The sequence below is a fragment of the Myotis myotis genome, unplaced genomic scaffold (genome assembly GCF_014108235.1).
Source record: "Myotis myotis isolate mMyoMyo1 unplaced genomic scaffold, mMyoMyo1.p scaffold_m19_p_9, whole genome shotgun sequence".
NCBI classification, from domain to species: domain Eukaryota; kingdom Metazoa; phylum Chordata; class Mammalia; order Chiroptera; family Vespertilionidae; genus Myotis; species Myotis myotis.
Genome location: NW_023416401.1, coordinates 92,138,825 through 92,151,665, shown reverse-complemented (window position 1 = coordinate 92,151,665; position 12,841 = coordinate 92,138,825). Strand labels below are relative to the sequence as shown.

Below are 12,841 nucleotides of genomic sequence, written 5' to 3'. Positions count from 1 at the left end.
CGGGAATCGGGGCCAGCACGTACCGAGTGGCCTGGGTGCTGGGCAGGCAGTTTGGGGACGGCCGTGAAGAGGGTGAGGGACGAGCCAGGGCGTGTGGAAGGAAAGGCTGCTGGGAACGGGACGGGAGGACCCTGTGTCCAGTTGCTGGGACTGCGGTGTGAAGGGGGAACGGGACGGGAGGGCCCTGTGTCCAGTTGCTGGGACTGCAGTGTGAAGGAGCCCTGTGTGTGCGGCAGGAAGCGGCTGAGTCGCTGCGGGGCCAGCTGGACAGCAGAACCTGCAGGGCCGAGGCCCTCGGTGCGGTTTCCAGCTGTGCCGTGTTCCCTGCTGCTGGTCCCTGGTGGCAAAATGCACAAAATGCGGGAGGAGAGGCGAATCTGGGGAGGAACTGCTGAGCAGAGACGCCAGCCTCAAAGACGTGGGGGTTGGCCGGCCAGATTGCGAAGGACAGTACGTGGGAGGGAGACCCAGTGCAGGAAAGGCGCTTCGGGGAGGGCCCGGGCGGGCGGGCGGGCGGGCGGACTGTGGGGGAGATTCAGGACTCGTGGTTCCAACCAGCCCTCCTTGCGGGAGCAGGCGTGGAGAGGGGCCTCTGGGGAGAAGCGAGAGCCCCTGAGCGGTGACCCCTTTCCCAGGCCCTGCCCCCTGGGGCTCAGGAGCGGTGGCTGTGGGTGCGGGCAGGGTGGCGAGGGGGTGGTGGTGCCAAGGGAGGCCTCCTGGCCCCTGGCGGGCGGGGTGTGCCTTGGGGGGTCGTTCCTGACCATCTTCTTGCTTCTGTTTGAAGGAAGGAGCCACAGCCGGAGCCGTCCCCCAGGTGAGTGCGTGCCCACGCCCGCGTCTGCATGCGGTGCTGGGGCCAGGGCTGTGCTGGGAGTTGTGGGGCTGCGTCTGGACCCTGCTGGGTGGTGGTTGCCTGTGGAGGTGTGGTCCCTAAACCAGTTTCCTGTGCCCCTGTGAGTGCAGGCCGAGCCCCTGAGGTGGGGTTTCTGGGAGGAGGCCAGCCCAGGTGAGCAGTCCCAGCAGGGGCAGTGCCTGGGGGTCAGGGTCAGGGCCATTCTAGGAGGGGCCTTCTCTGCCTGAGGGGCAGATCCGGATGTGCTGAGTTTCTGGGGAGAATGGGAAGTTCCCTCTTCACACAGGGTCTCAGCAGGCCCCCCCATTCTGCTGTGGCAGCAGGTTAGAGACCCGAGGAGGGGCTCTGTGGGTGACCTCTGTGCAGGTGGAGCCAGGGTGTGGCCCAGTATCTCCCTCGTGGCAGCAGAGAATTCAGGCCATACCACAGCTTCACGTCGTGAGCTGCAGCCTGGGGGTCCCCCAGGCCCCATCCATTCACTGCAGAGGGAGGCCAGTCCCCCGATGGGGGCCAAAGGCACCACCCTCCTGCTGCTCCCCACGGTGGTGCCCTCCGGGACCAGGGCAGCTCATCTGGCTGCTCTGGTGGTGTAGACGGAATCGGCTGAGCCTACCCTCTCCAGCCCTTGAGGACACACTGCTCCATCCCTGGGCCCCAAGGAGGGAATGCTGGCCGGTGCCTGGAACTGGAAGGAGCCGTGCTTCTGTCCCGAACTGCCCAAAAGGGCCGAAGTGAAGGGACCCCTCAAAGAGGCTGAGGAAACGCTTTTGGGCAGGAGTTGGTTTAGCCCAGGGGTGGTGGGGGCTGGTCTGTGCCTCGCTGGGCACCTGTGGGTGGCAGCCTCTGGGGCCACGCCCACCTGTCCTCTGCCCATTGTCTGTGAGAGCCCCCGTGGCCTGAGGCGGCTCCGGTGGGCTCCCTGCGCTCATGGCCCCAGCTGTTCTCCCCTCCAGCAACTCTGGTCTCAGCCTCTCTCTCTCTCTCTCCTCTCCTGCCCTCCCCTTCCCCAATCTGGAAATCTCGCCCCCAAGTGCCTTTAATCATGGCACTACCCTTCTTGGGCCCTTTCACGCGCGCTCTGTCTTTGGGGATGAGGTGCTGGCCCTGAAAGCAGGACTCAAGGTGAGGACACGGGCGCCTCCGGGCTCTGTGCTATGCTCCCTGCCCCTCACCAGTCCTCCGTCCTCCCTGTGTCCTGTGTCCCTGCCTGCCCCTGGCCCAGCAGCTTCCCCCAGGGCCAGCCTGGCCCCGCCTCCTCCTGGGAACCAAGGACTTTGCCTCACCTGAGAGGCACACCTATCAGCCAGGTAATGGCTAGAGCATTTCTGCCCCTCCCCTGGGGCAGCCACCCCCTTTTTAGCACCATGGTAGGCGTGTAGGAAACCTACACTGCACTGCACTGCACTCGTCCCCAGGGTGTCCGTGGGCTGCCGGGAGCGGTCCTGTTCCGTAAGTGCAGGTGGATGGGTGGACGCAAGGACCCTTGCTCAGCTCCCGTGAGCCGGGCTCATGGTGGGCACACATCACAGCTGTGTGGCGTCAGACCAAGGCCGTCTGCACTAGGGCTGGAGCTGGGGCCGGGGCAGCCAGGGGTCTCGGGCTGTGCTGCTCTGGGCGTGCCCCTGACCCACCCTCTGACCCTTCCCATTTCTGACTGCCCCCGCCCCCACTCTGTCCCTGGAGGAGACCCCTGCTCCCACCGCTTTGCCCCTTGTCCATGTGTGTCCCTCCTTGTCACAGGCGTGTCTGTCCAGTCGGTCTTGGTGAGTGTCTGTGATGGGTCTTCCTCCCTCCTGGGCCTGGCCTCCCTGGACTTGAAGCCGAAGCTCTAAGACAAGTGACGCTCGGGTTGGCTGAAGGAGGCAGGAACACCAGTGCCAGCCTGGAGCCCAGAGGGGACAGGCAGAGTCGGGAGTCCTTGACGCCCCAGGCTCAGGGTTGGGGTGCCAGTAGCCCACGGTCCTCAGCTCCGTCAGGCTCTGAGGCTGCACTGCCCCACACAGGAGCCACGGCCACGTGTGGCTGTTTAGGTTCCCACTGACATGAATACAGTGAGCAGCCGGCCCTGCCCCCAGTGCTCTGGAGCCGGGTGTGGGCTGGCTGTCAGACCGCAGTGGGAGCCGTCGTGCGGGGGGCTGAGGGGCCCTGGGAAATGCTTCCAGGGCAGGCGACTGAGTGGGAGGTTCGCAGCAGCAAACCGGGACCCTTCACGGGCCGGGAGCCGAGCCACCCCATCGCTCTTTTTCCCAGGGGCAGCCTGAAGGTGGAGCTGCATGTGCAGGCCTGGGACCCCGGGGGCACAGGAGGCTCTGGTGGACTTGCGGCTGACATGGAGGGTGCCCTGGGAGAGAATGTTTGCCCCAAACTTGAGGGGCTTCTGTGAGCAGCCAGAGCTGCCAGGCGGGGGTCTGGGTCCTGGGAGTACGGAGTCACCGGAGGTTTGCCCGTGTGAGACCACTTGCCGGGGCTGGGCCCCAGCTCCCTCCCGTCGGGACTAAGTCGCCTGGCGGGTCCTGTTCTTCACCCAGACGACAGGACAGGTCCCACAGGAGGAGGCTCGCGGGGCACAGGTTCTTCTTGGGGGAGCATGGGGGGCCAGGGGAGGGCTTCGAGGACCCTGGGCTGGCTGTCTCGGAGGTCTCACGCGGTTCCTTTATGTGGGAGTGGAGAGAGGTGTCTGGACACCAGCAGGTGCCACCGATGTTTCAACGAATGTGTGTGTGGATGCTGAGCCCTCCTCCTGGAGCTGAGGCCAGCAGGTGCGTCTGGGTTCCTCAGGTGCACAGTTTGAGAACTGCTGTCTCAGGAGCAACAGCTTCGAAGGTGGAGAAAGAGGGAGAGGCCCCAGGAAAGCCAAGGATTTTTTGTAGTTCTTGTTTCTTGCTTTCTTGCGTGTTCTGGTGCAGAGATAAGTCCCCTCTCGGGAGGTCCTAGAGTGCTGACCGTTGGGGGACGCCCCCAGGCACCCCCTCCCCGGCCTGGCAGATCCACCGACTTTGGCCCCCAACCCCCTCTCTCCTGAGCCTCTGACTGGGCAGCTGGCTTGGCTCAGCCAAACCTTACTATTGGTTTGTGAAACCAAACTGCACGTTTTCCTCCCTAAACATGTGCTTTCCAGAATCTTGTCCATCTAGTGCAAGCCTTTTGAAAGTCTTAGCCCATGTATTATTTTTTTATTCACATGAATGCAGCAAAAAATAATACATCTTTTTAAAAGACGTGACCCCAAGCTCTGACTCTAGAAGGAAAAGGCATTTTGGGAGGGAAAAACAGGGAATTTTATTTTTTCTCCCCAAACAGGGGACTGTTTCTTTCCCAGGCCGGCGGAATACTTGATGTGCAGCCTCCGCAAGGCCCTTGCTCAGACACAAGCTCTGTGGCTGGTGGACCCTGAGCCCAGAGCTGCCCCAGGGGTGGTCATGGTGCCTCAGTTTACCTGCCCACTCGCCCAGCCCAGGCTCCCTGCCCAGGGGACTAACTGTGCTCTCCTCATTTCCAGTAAAGGCAGAACGTGCAGAGAGGGCCTGTGTGGATGCTGCCCTGGACACTCTAGGTACCACGGACGCATGGCACGGACGCCCTACTGCACGGCTCTTCCGCTCCAAACACTGCTTATTAGAAGTTCTAGATGAGCTGGAGAGGCCCCGGCTCCCCCAATTCTGATCGGCAGCTAGGCCCACAGCCCGCGTGGGGCAGTGCTAGGCACCCTCTGACTCCCAAGCTCTTTCTCCTTAAGCAAAGGAGCCCTGCTCCCAGCAGGAGGGGCCGGCCAGGGGCTTGAGGACCCAGAAAGGGCGCTGGCCCTGGGACCCTGACTGCTCCAGAAGCCTCTCTCCAGGGCCAGTCTAGCACCTCTACTAGGCACCTGGGTCAGCTCCCCCTCATCCGCCACCTCGCTGCCTGCCGGGGCAGCTCCGTCCTGTGTGTGGCCGGCTCCCGTGGTGCTCACACACCAAACACACCAGAAAGCCAGAGGCCCACAGCTCCCCTTCCCATGTACAGGCCTGGTTGAGGGCAGACTGGAATGGGCCGGCGGAGAGGCGCACCCCGTGACACCATGAGCACCTCAACGGCACCGTGTGCTCCTCTGTCCGCTGTCAGGGGTGGGTGCAGAACTGTCTGTCTTTCTGCTTGCTCAGAGTGCACCCACCCGTCTCCCTCCTGCCCGCCTCCTGCCCTGACCAGGGCAGCCCTGCAAGTGTGGGCAGCTACTCACGTGTCCTGTGCATGTGGTCAGTGCCGAGGGGTAGGCGTCGGGAGGGGCCGTGCAGCAGGATCAGGGCCCAGCCGGCCGCATGCTTGCACCTCTGCACTCTGCACCCGTGCATGCTCCAAACCCTGCTCCACCCTGAGGGGCTCAGAGGGTCCCCCACCTGTCCATGCTGCCTGTGTGTTCACAGATGTGGGCGCTTGTGGGATGACTTGTAGCCCTAGGAGGAGAGATCTGGGCTGGGCAGAGGCGGTCCTGCTTGCCCGGAGCTGTGTCCATGGTGCATCTAGCCACAGGCTGCTCCCTCAGGTCAGGGACTGTGGTCAGGCAGCGTGGGGATAGAAGAGCCAGGAGGCCAGGCCAGGTGCCGTCCTGCTGTGCACAAGCCTCAGGAATGTCATTTCATCCTGGGCATCGGGGCCCAGCCATGCCCGGCAGCTCCCCCACCACTGAGCGGCCCACCGTGCAGACCTCTTACCCGCCCCATCCCAATGTGCAGCTGGCCCCACATATTGAGAATTTCGCCCTGGGCATGACGGGCAGGGAGGGGAACTGGGCCTCGGTGTTCTCTCCCAGGTCCTCCTGAATGTGCCCCCAGCCCTATGTAAGCGCCAGGGCCTCAGCCCCTCCCTTGGGCTGACTCTGTCCTTGGCTTGTGAGGTGAGGGAGGGAGAGCCGGCGTTTGGGCATCTGGAGTTGGGGCAGGTCCAGTGGCTGCGGTGGGATGCAAGTGGCTGGGTGCACTGAGCCTCAACGACTGTGGAGGTCCCGGTGTCCACCCTGTGACACCTTCCAGCAGGGGACCCTTCCTGGTCGAAGCAGGTGCACGGCGGGGCCAGGCGGGGCCAGGGCAGGCTCCTTCCTGTGGCTCCATCCTCGTGGGTCTGAGTTCCTGGGCCCCTGTGAGCTGCCTGGGCCGTAGGTCCCGCCAGGGTCCCCAGCTCTCCTGGCTGGGCGGGGCCACACTGCTCAGGGTCTCCCTGGACCAGCTGGTGGCCTTTGTTGGGACAGGAACACAGAAGAGGTCATTTGTCCAGAGGCCCCATGCTGCCTCAGTCCCCACCTGCCCATTCAGGCCTTGCCTGCCCTCAGTGGTCGCCAGCTCGGAACCAGTGTCCTGAGGAAGCTGACGCCTGGCCTTGTGCTCGCAGGGGCTCCGGTGTGTGTGTGTGGGGGGGGGGGGGGGGGAGGGGCTGCCCACAGTGGGCTCCACACCTTGGGGCCATCTGCGCAGTTCTGTTCTGCAGAGCCCCTGACCTAGTGCACGGTCTGCGGGCCGGGGCAAGGAGGGTGCCAGCCAGGCCAGGTGGGCCGGTGGTGGGCTGCCTCTCCATGGCCGGTCATCACTGCGCCGCCAGACGGTGTGTCCAGGCTGTGCGTTCTGGTTGGGGCCGAGGGAGGTGGCTACCCGGGGTAGCACGGGGGGCTGGCGATGTCTGAGGTTAGCAGGTGTGGCCGTTCCCACAGGAACCCCTGGGCAGGTTTGTCATAAGCCAGCAGGGGCAGCAAGGGGCCCAGTTCACAGAGCCTGCTGTCTTCTCGAGCACATGAAGGGACTGCCCAGGGGCCGCCCGACTCCTGGCTGCTGCCCAGAGGGTATGGGAGCCAGGCACACTCAGTGCCAGACCCATCTCCACAGTTACTAGATGTGTGGACAGGGAGGCCCGTGGGGCTGTGGCTGGCCGGCCCTGGCCACCCCTCCCTGCCAGGGCTCAGGACAGCCAAGTGGCTGCAGAGCATACCCACCCACTCCATCCTCCAGGAGCGGACCGTCAGCTCCCATGCGCCCTGGGGGTAGGGGTGGAGCCTGGGCGGCTCCGGGCAGAGGGGAGGTGGACAGAGACCCCCCCAAGTTGCTTCTTGTGTCATGTCCTCACCCTGCTCCCCGGGCTGCAGAGCTTACCCCTCCTGACTCTGGGGCAGTTGTAGAGTGTGGAGGCGAGACAGGGAGCCTGCGGTGGTCAGGTGCCCACACTGATACCCAGGGAGAAGCCGCTGGTGCTGGGCATTTGGGGACTCGTCCTGCTGTGGGTGTCACTGTGGAGAGGGAGGCCTGGCTGGACAGTGTGGACAGGGCTGGGCCCCTTTTGGTGGTAGGCAAAGTGATGTACGAGTTCCCTGACCAGTCCCTGAGCCAGCCCAGGACCCCATGGTGGAATTGACCTGGTGACCTCCGACCCCCGGGCTCCAGGCCAGGCCAGCGGCCCAGCGGGCATTTCTCTGGGGCTGGGCTGCAGCTGCTCGCCATGTGGGAGGATGTTGGCTAAGAGCAGCTGACGGGTCCAGCGTGCTATCCAGAGTGACTCCTGCTCTCTTTCTGTGTGTCCGTCCTGGGAGCAGCCAGAAGGTCAGTTTGAAAGACCGTGTCTTCTCCAGCCCCCGAGGTGTGGCTGCCAAGGGGAAGGGGTCCCCACAAGCCCAGCCCGTCAGGCGGTCACCCAGCGCCGACCAGAGCCTGGAGGACAGTCCGAGCAAGGTGCCCAAGAGCTGGAGCTTCGGGGACCGCAGCCGTGCGCGGCAGGCCTTCCGGGTCAAGGGCGCTGCGTCTCGGCAGAACTCGGAAGGTGGGTCAGGTCTGCCACCGCTGTGACCCGGCCTCTTCCAGGGCTCACCCCCAAGTGCAGGCCCGCTTCATCCGTTGCTTCTTTTATTGAGGGAAACTCACGCCCCATAAAATTAGCCGTTTTAAAGTGACCGTTCCGAAGCATCGGCGTGTCCACTCTCTGGCTCCAAGACATTTCATCCCCCAAAAGGAGCTCCCTTAGCGGCCCCCCGCCCCGGCCACGCCAGCGGCTTTCCTCTCGGGAAGTGTCCTGGACATGTCGGGCAGGCGGGCCGTGCGGCTTCTGTGTTGGGCGCCCGGCCGAGTTCATGGGGTGCTCTCTGGGCTCATCCGTGGCGCACGCTCCTTTTCATGCTGAGCGGTGTCCCGCCGTTACTGGGTGTGGACACGCCCCACTCTGGCCCCCGTCCGTCCACTCACAGTGATGCCCCTGCAACCCTCACCTCGCACCCCCGCAGGCCAAGGCCAGCAAAGCTGTCGAGAAAGAACAGGTGGAATCTAGAGCATGTGGGCCCGACATGCCTGAGGGGTTCCCTGACCAGGGGCGCATGGCGCCAAGGGACTCGTCTCCTCATGGGCCATGTCCCCTTCCACCCAGAAGCAAGTCTCCCCGGGGAGGACATCGCGGACGACAACAAGAGCTGCAACTGCGAGTTTGTGACCGAGGACCTGACCCCGGGCCTCAAAGTCAGCATCCGGGCCGTCTGGTGAGCGACCCTGGGTGTCTGGGGTGAGGACGCCCCCCTCACAGGGTCCTGGAGGGCAGTCACTGCCCCTGGAATGTAGGGATTTGGGGGGCTTGTGTGAGGGCACGCGCTCGGGGGTGGGGTGGGGGGGGGGACACTGGCCGACACCCCTTTAGTCCCAGCTCCTTGTGGCTCAGAAGGCCCCTTGCGTCACAGGTTTCCTTGCCCATCACCTGAGGGTGTTAGTGAACAGCCAGGGGCTGCCCAGGGGGCTCTCGGGTGGATGCGGGTCTGTCTGAACAGCTGGGACCAGGAGCAGCCGGTGTCTTTGGTGGGTGGGTGGCCCAGATAATAGGGACAAGTTGTCCAGTGCACATTCTCAGAGATGCTGGGAGGGCCCAGGAAGTGGACGCTGGGGCTGACCCTGCTTGGAGAGTGTCCTGAGGTGGCCTCTGCCCTGGGCTCACGGCCCTGCCCAACCCTCAGTGTCATGAGGTTCCTGGTGTCCAAGCGGAAGTTCAAGGAGAGCTTGCGGCCCTACGACGTGATGGACGTGATCGAGCAGTACTCGGCCGGCCACCTGGACATGCTGTCCCGCATCAAAAACCTGCAGTCCAGGCAAGAGCCGCCCCTGAGCCCTGGGCACGGAGGCCGGCCCTCCTGGGCCAGGCTGACACGCCATGAGGTGGGGAGATGGGTCCTGTGGAGGGCTGCCATGCTCTCCGCCAAGGGGGGTAGGGGACAGGGCTGAGGCGGGCACAGTGGCCAGACCTGCTTGCTGCCACCTCTGGGCCCTTCCTCTCGCCCCACACAGACTTTCCATCATGCTTGTTTTTAACGCCTCTCTTGTCTCTCCTTTTTCTTCCCTCCTTCCTGCTCTGTGATGGGAAGCATGCATGTGTGAATGCACATGTGTGTGGGTGCACGGTATAGGTCTCTGTGTGCATGTATATGGGTGCATGCATGTGTGTGCGTGTGTGTCCAGTGTGCCATATGTCATCATGTGCACACGTGCGTGTGTGTTGAGAGGTGAAGCTGTGGGCATGCACAGACCCATCCAGTGTCACTTATGCACCTTGGCACCTCTTCTGCCAGGACAGAGGGCCTTGTCCCCCTGCCCCACCTCGTGGGTCTTCTCACCTCCTGGGCAGTAAGTGGGGCTGGAGTGCATGTCTGCGTTGTACAGTGGCAGGGCACACACTGCTATCTCCAAGCCCATGTGTGTGAGAACTGGCTTGCTCACCCTAAAAGGTATCTGTACATACATGTATACAGGCATGAGCAAGGGCCCGAGGCACACACAACACAGATGTGCACACAGTGCACACAAAGGCCCATGTCCACCACCACATGCGCACACACGGTAGTACACATGTACACACACATGCTGTTAGCCTGACACCACATGCATGTACCACATAATTACACACACACAAATGCACTGCCAGTACAGGTGTGCTCATAGGCACCCACCCTCCACATATAAATGAGCTGTGCACACACGTGTTTGTGGTGTTTGTGAACAGGTCACAGCTATTGTCGTGGGTGTCTCCTGAGGTGGGTCACATGCTCCCGCCTGTCAGAGGCCCCGCCCCGCCCCGCCCCGCCCACAGCCCCTCAAACAAGGCTGCTCCACGGGGGAGCCTGGGCCCCAGCTGGGAGGGTCTGAGTGGTCAGGGACAGTCCTGGAGGGCAGCCCCGCCCCTAGCCCCCGGGGAGGGATGAAGTCCTCACTCTGGAAGTCGGTGCACGCCGCTCTGGGGGCCTCCCCGTCCTGCTCCTGGGCCAGGGGTGGGTCTCGCTGGGCCTTCACCGGCTCCTGTGGGCAGAGGTCAGGGAGTGACACCTCCCTCTGCCTGGGCGCAGGCCAAGAGGCCAGTCCTCCCAGAGCATCGACTAAACCTGTGTTGTGAGTGTGAGCAAATGTGTGTGTAATTTGCACATGGAGGGAAATGTGTGAGCATGTGAGTGAAAACACATGTGAGCGTGTGCAAACATGTCAGGTGTGCATGTGTGGGCAACACGTGTGATTATGCATATGACTGAGTGTGCACATGTGTGCATAAGCAGATTGTGTGAGTGTATATGAGTGTGAGTCTGCCTGTGTTTATAAACAGACATGTGTAGTGTGCATATGACTATGTATGCCTGTGTGTGCATAAGCAGGCTGTGAGTGTACATATGAGTGTGTGAACCTGTCTGTGTACACATAAGCAGACATGTGTGCATGTGTGCACATGAGCAATTTGTGTGTGCATGTGTGTCTCTGTGAGTGTGTGCATGTGAGCAACATGTGTGAGAGCAACATGCGTGCATGTGCATGTGTGTGCGTGTGAGCAATTGGTGTGCGTGTGAGAGAACAGTCTGCCTGCTGGGTCTCCCTCGCTGCAGCTGTGGTGTTCCCAGGCCCTTCTGCCTGAGCTCCCCTTTCCTTCCCTTTCTGGGGGAAAACGAAGTGCTCCCCAAGGAGCCGGGCGTGGGTCACTGGCCAGCAGTCCGAGAGCTGTGAAAGCTGGCGCTGCTGGCGCGGGGCCGCTGGCCTTCGCCCTGCACGTGGGCATGCCCGCCGGCAGGCCGGGCAGGGCCGAGACGCAGCGCAGGGCTGTGCGCGACTGACCAGGGAGCATCACGTGAGCGTGGCGCCCACGTGTTGTTGCCAGTGGACGTAGCTGTGAGAAGGTCTGCGGCTTCGGCAAGCCCCGCCGGCCCTCGTGGTGCTCACGACGCGTTTGCTGGTGTCTCTTCTCTTGTTTACTCGCCAGGATAGATATGATTGTGGGCCCCCCACCCCCTTCAACTCCCCGGCACAAGAAGTACCCCACCAAAGGACCCACGGCCCCTCCGAGAGAGTCACCCCAGTACTCGCCTAGGTCAGGACGCCAGCCTCTCCTGCCTGTGTCTGTGGAATGGCCAGCCCCCTTCGCTCCAGGCCACATGACGGCAGACCCGCACTGCCCTTCCGAGGGTGGAGGGGACGTTTCTCTGTCACTGACCAGCCAGACCGGGAGCAGGCATTCCTCTGCGGAGCCCGGGTGGCTGTGTTGGGGCTGCTCCTCTCGGCAGGGCCCTGGGGAAGCTTTCCAAGGACCCCTGTGTGCCATCCTCCTGGGGCAGGGCTCTCTGGGCAGAGGCAGAGGCCAGGATTGGGGTGCCCAGATGTGCAGGGAGGACCTTCAGGGCTCCGGGGACCATGGTGTCCTTGCCGCCCAGCCCCCAGCGCGACTCAGGCCCCAGCACCTGCACACCTGCGGGGTCGACCTGTGAGGGTCTGAGCAAGTCCCGTCACTTCTCTTGCCTTGAGCCTGTGGACAAACATGGGTCAGCACCATGGTAGCATTATGAGGAGGACGTCAGCTGATGGGCAGAATGGACGGTGAGTTAGCACATGCAGGTCCTTTAGGAACAAATGCAGACGGTGGAGCCCTCCAGCACCCCTGGGACTCTGCAGAGGAGGCTGTGGCCCGTCCACCTTCTCCAGCAAGTCTGGTCAGTCAGGAAGAGTGGGGTCCCAGAGCAGGGATGTGAGGGTAAGGAGAGATGCCCCCGGCGGTGCTGACAGCTGGGGAGCAGAGGGGCCCGGGGCACCTGGGGGCCAGGGTCAGCGTGTCAGACATCTCCACCTGGCATTCTCAGGGGAGCCGGCCTGACCCAGGCAGCCCCAGACAATACTTTCTGGGTTCCCCACTCTACCATGTCCCCCAGCCCCAAGGATGTGGTACCTGAGACCCAAGCCATCCTGGGAGTTGCTTCAGGGGTGGAGCTGGAGGTTGAGAGCCCAGAGCTGGGAAAGCCCGGCTGCCTTCGGAGCTCCAGGCCTCCCGGGCCGCAGTCCGAGCGCTCAGCCATGCAGAGGAGGGGCAGGAGGACAGTCTTGGCGTGTGGGGGCTCAGGGGTTAAGCCACCTCCTCAGCCTGAGGCCCAGGGGCAGGGTGCACAGGATCCTCAGAGGACCCTCCCTCAGCCCCAGCAGCAGGCCGAGCCCACGGCCAAGGCTCCCAGGGGACCGGCCAGGCGGGTGGTCATCATGTGGCAGGGGTGAAGGCGCTGAGCCGGGCCTGGCCTGTATGCACATGTGGCAACACCACGAGCCCCTTCTCCTTGTCCATTTCCACGGGCATGTGCTTGGAGCCCAGGGCCCCCGCCGCCCTCCCCCGTGCTGGTCCTTGGGTGCATGCGTCCAGCATGAAGCCCGTGAGAGCATGCGGAGGCTGCACCGTGGCAGACGCAAGCCTGAACCTTCTGCTTCCTGCAACAGAGAGAAAATCACCCCAAGTGCCCCCATCAGAGGCAGACAGGGTGGTCCTGTGGTCAGGAAGGAAGCCCAGCCGTGGCCCCAGCCAGCTCACAAGGTCCCTGCACCCCAAACTTGAGAAGTGGGCTTTGTGCTGGGGGCTCCAGGCCCAAGATGAGGCAGGGGCTGCAGGCCTCGGCCTGGGTCGCTGTCCGGCTCCTCTGCATCCCGGCTCAAGTGCTGTTTGCCGGGCAGTTTTGCAGCAGCTGCCCCAGGGCTTGCAGACAGCAAGGCCCTT

The 12,841-nt window shown here is 63.3% G+C and overlaps 1 protein-coding gene across 9 annotated transcripts in view; it reads left to right on the top strand.

The window, feature by feature from the left end:
• Nucleotides 1-12,841, top strand: part of KCNQ2 (potassium voltage-gated channel subfamily Q member 2) — a 47,002-nt gene that overhangs the window by 27,462 nt on the left and 6,699 nt on the right. For 4 of the 9 annotated variants that reach the window (XM_036323312.1, XM_036323310.1, XM_036323314.1 and 1 more), the window contains 4 exons: nt 785-814; nt 7,404-7,627; nt 8,225-8,333; nt 8,799-8,930. In XM_036323312.1, the coding sequence (XP_036179205.1) occupies nt 785-814; nt 7,404-7,627; nt 8,225-8,333; nt 8,799-8,930 (495 nt within the window). Of the gene's footprint in view, nt 1-784; nt 815-1,884; nt 1,976-7,403; nt 7,628-8,224; nt 8,334-8,798; nt 8,931-11,074; nt 11,183-12,841 lie in introns of all 9 variants that reach the window. The other 5 variants (XM_036323311.1, XM_036323318.1, XM_036323317.1 and 2 more) reach the window with 4 other exon arrangements.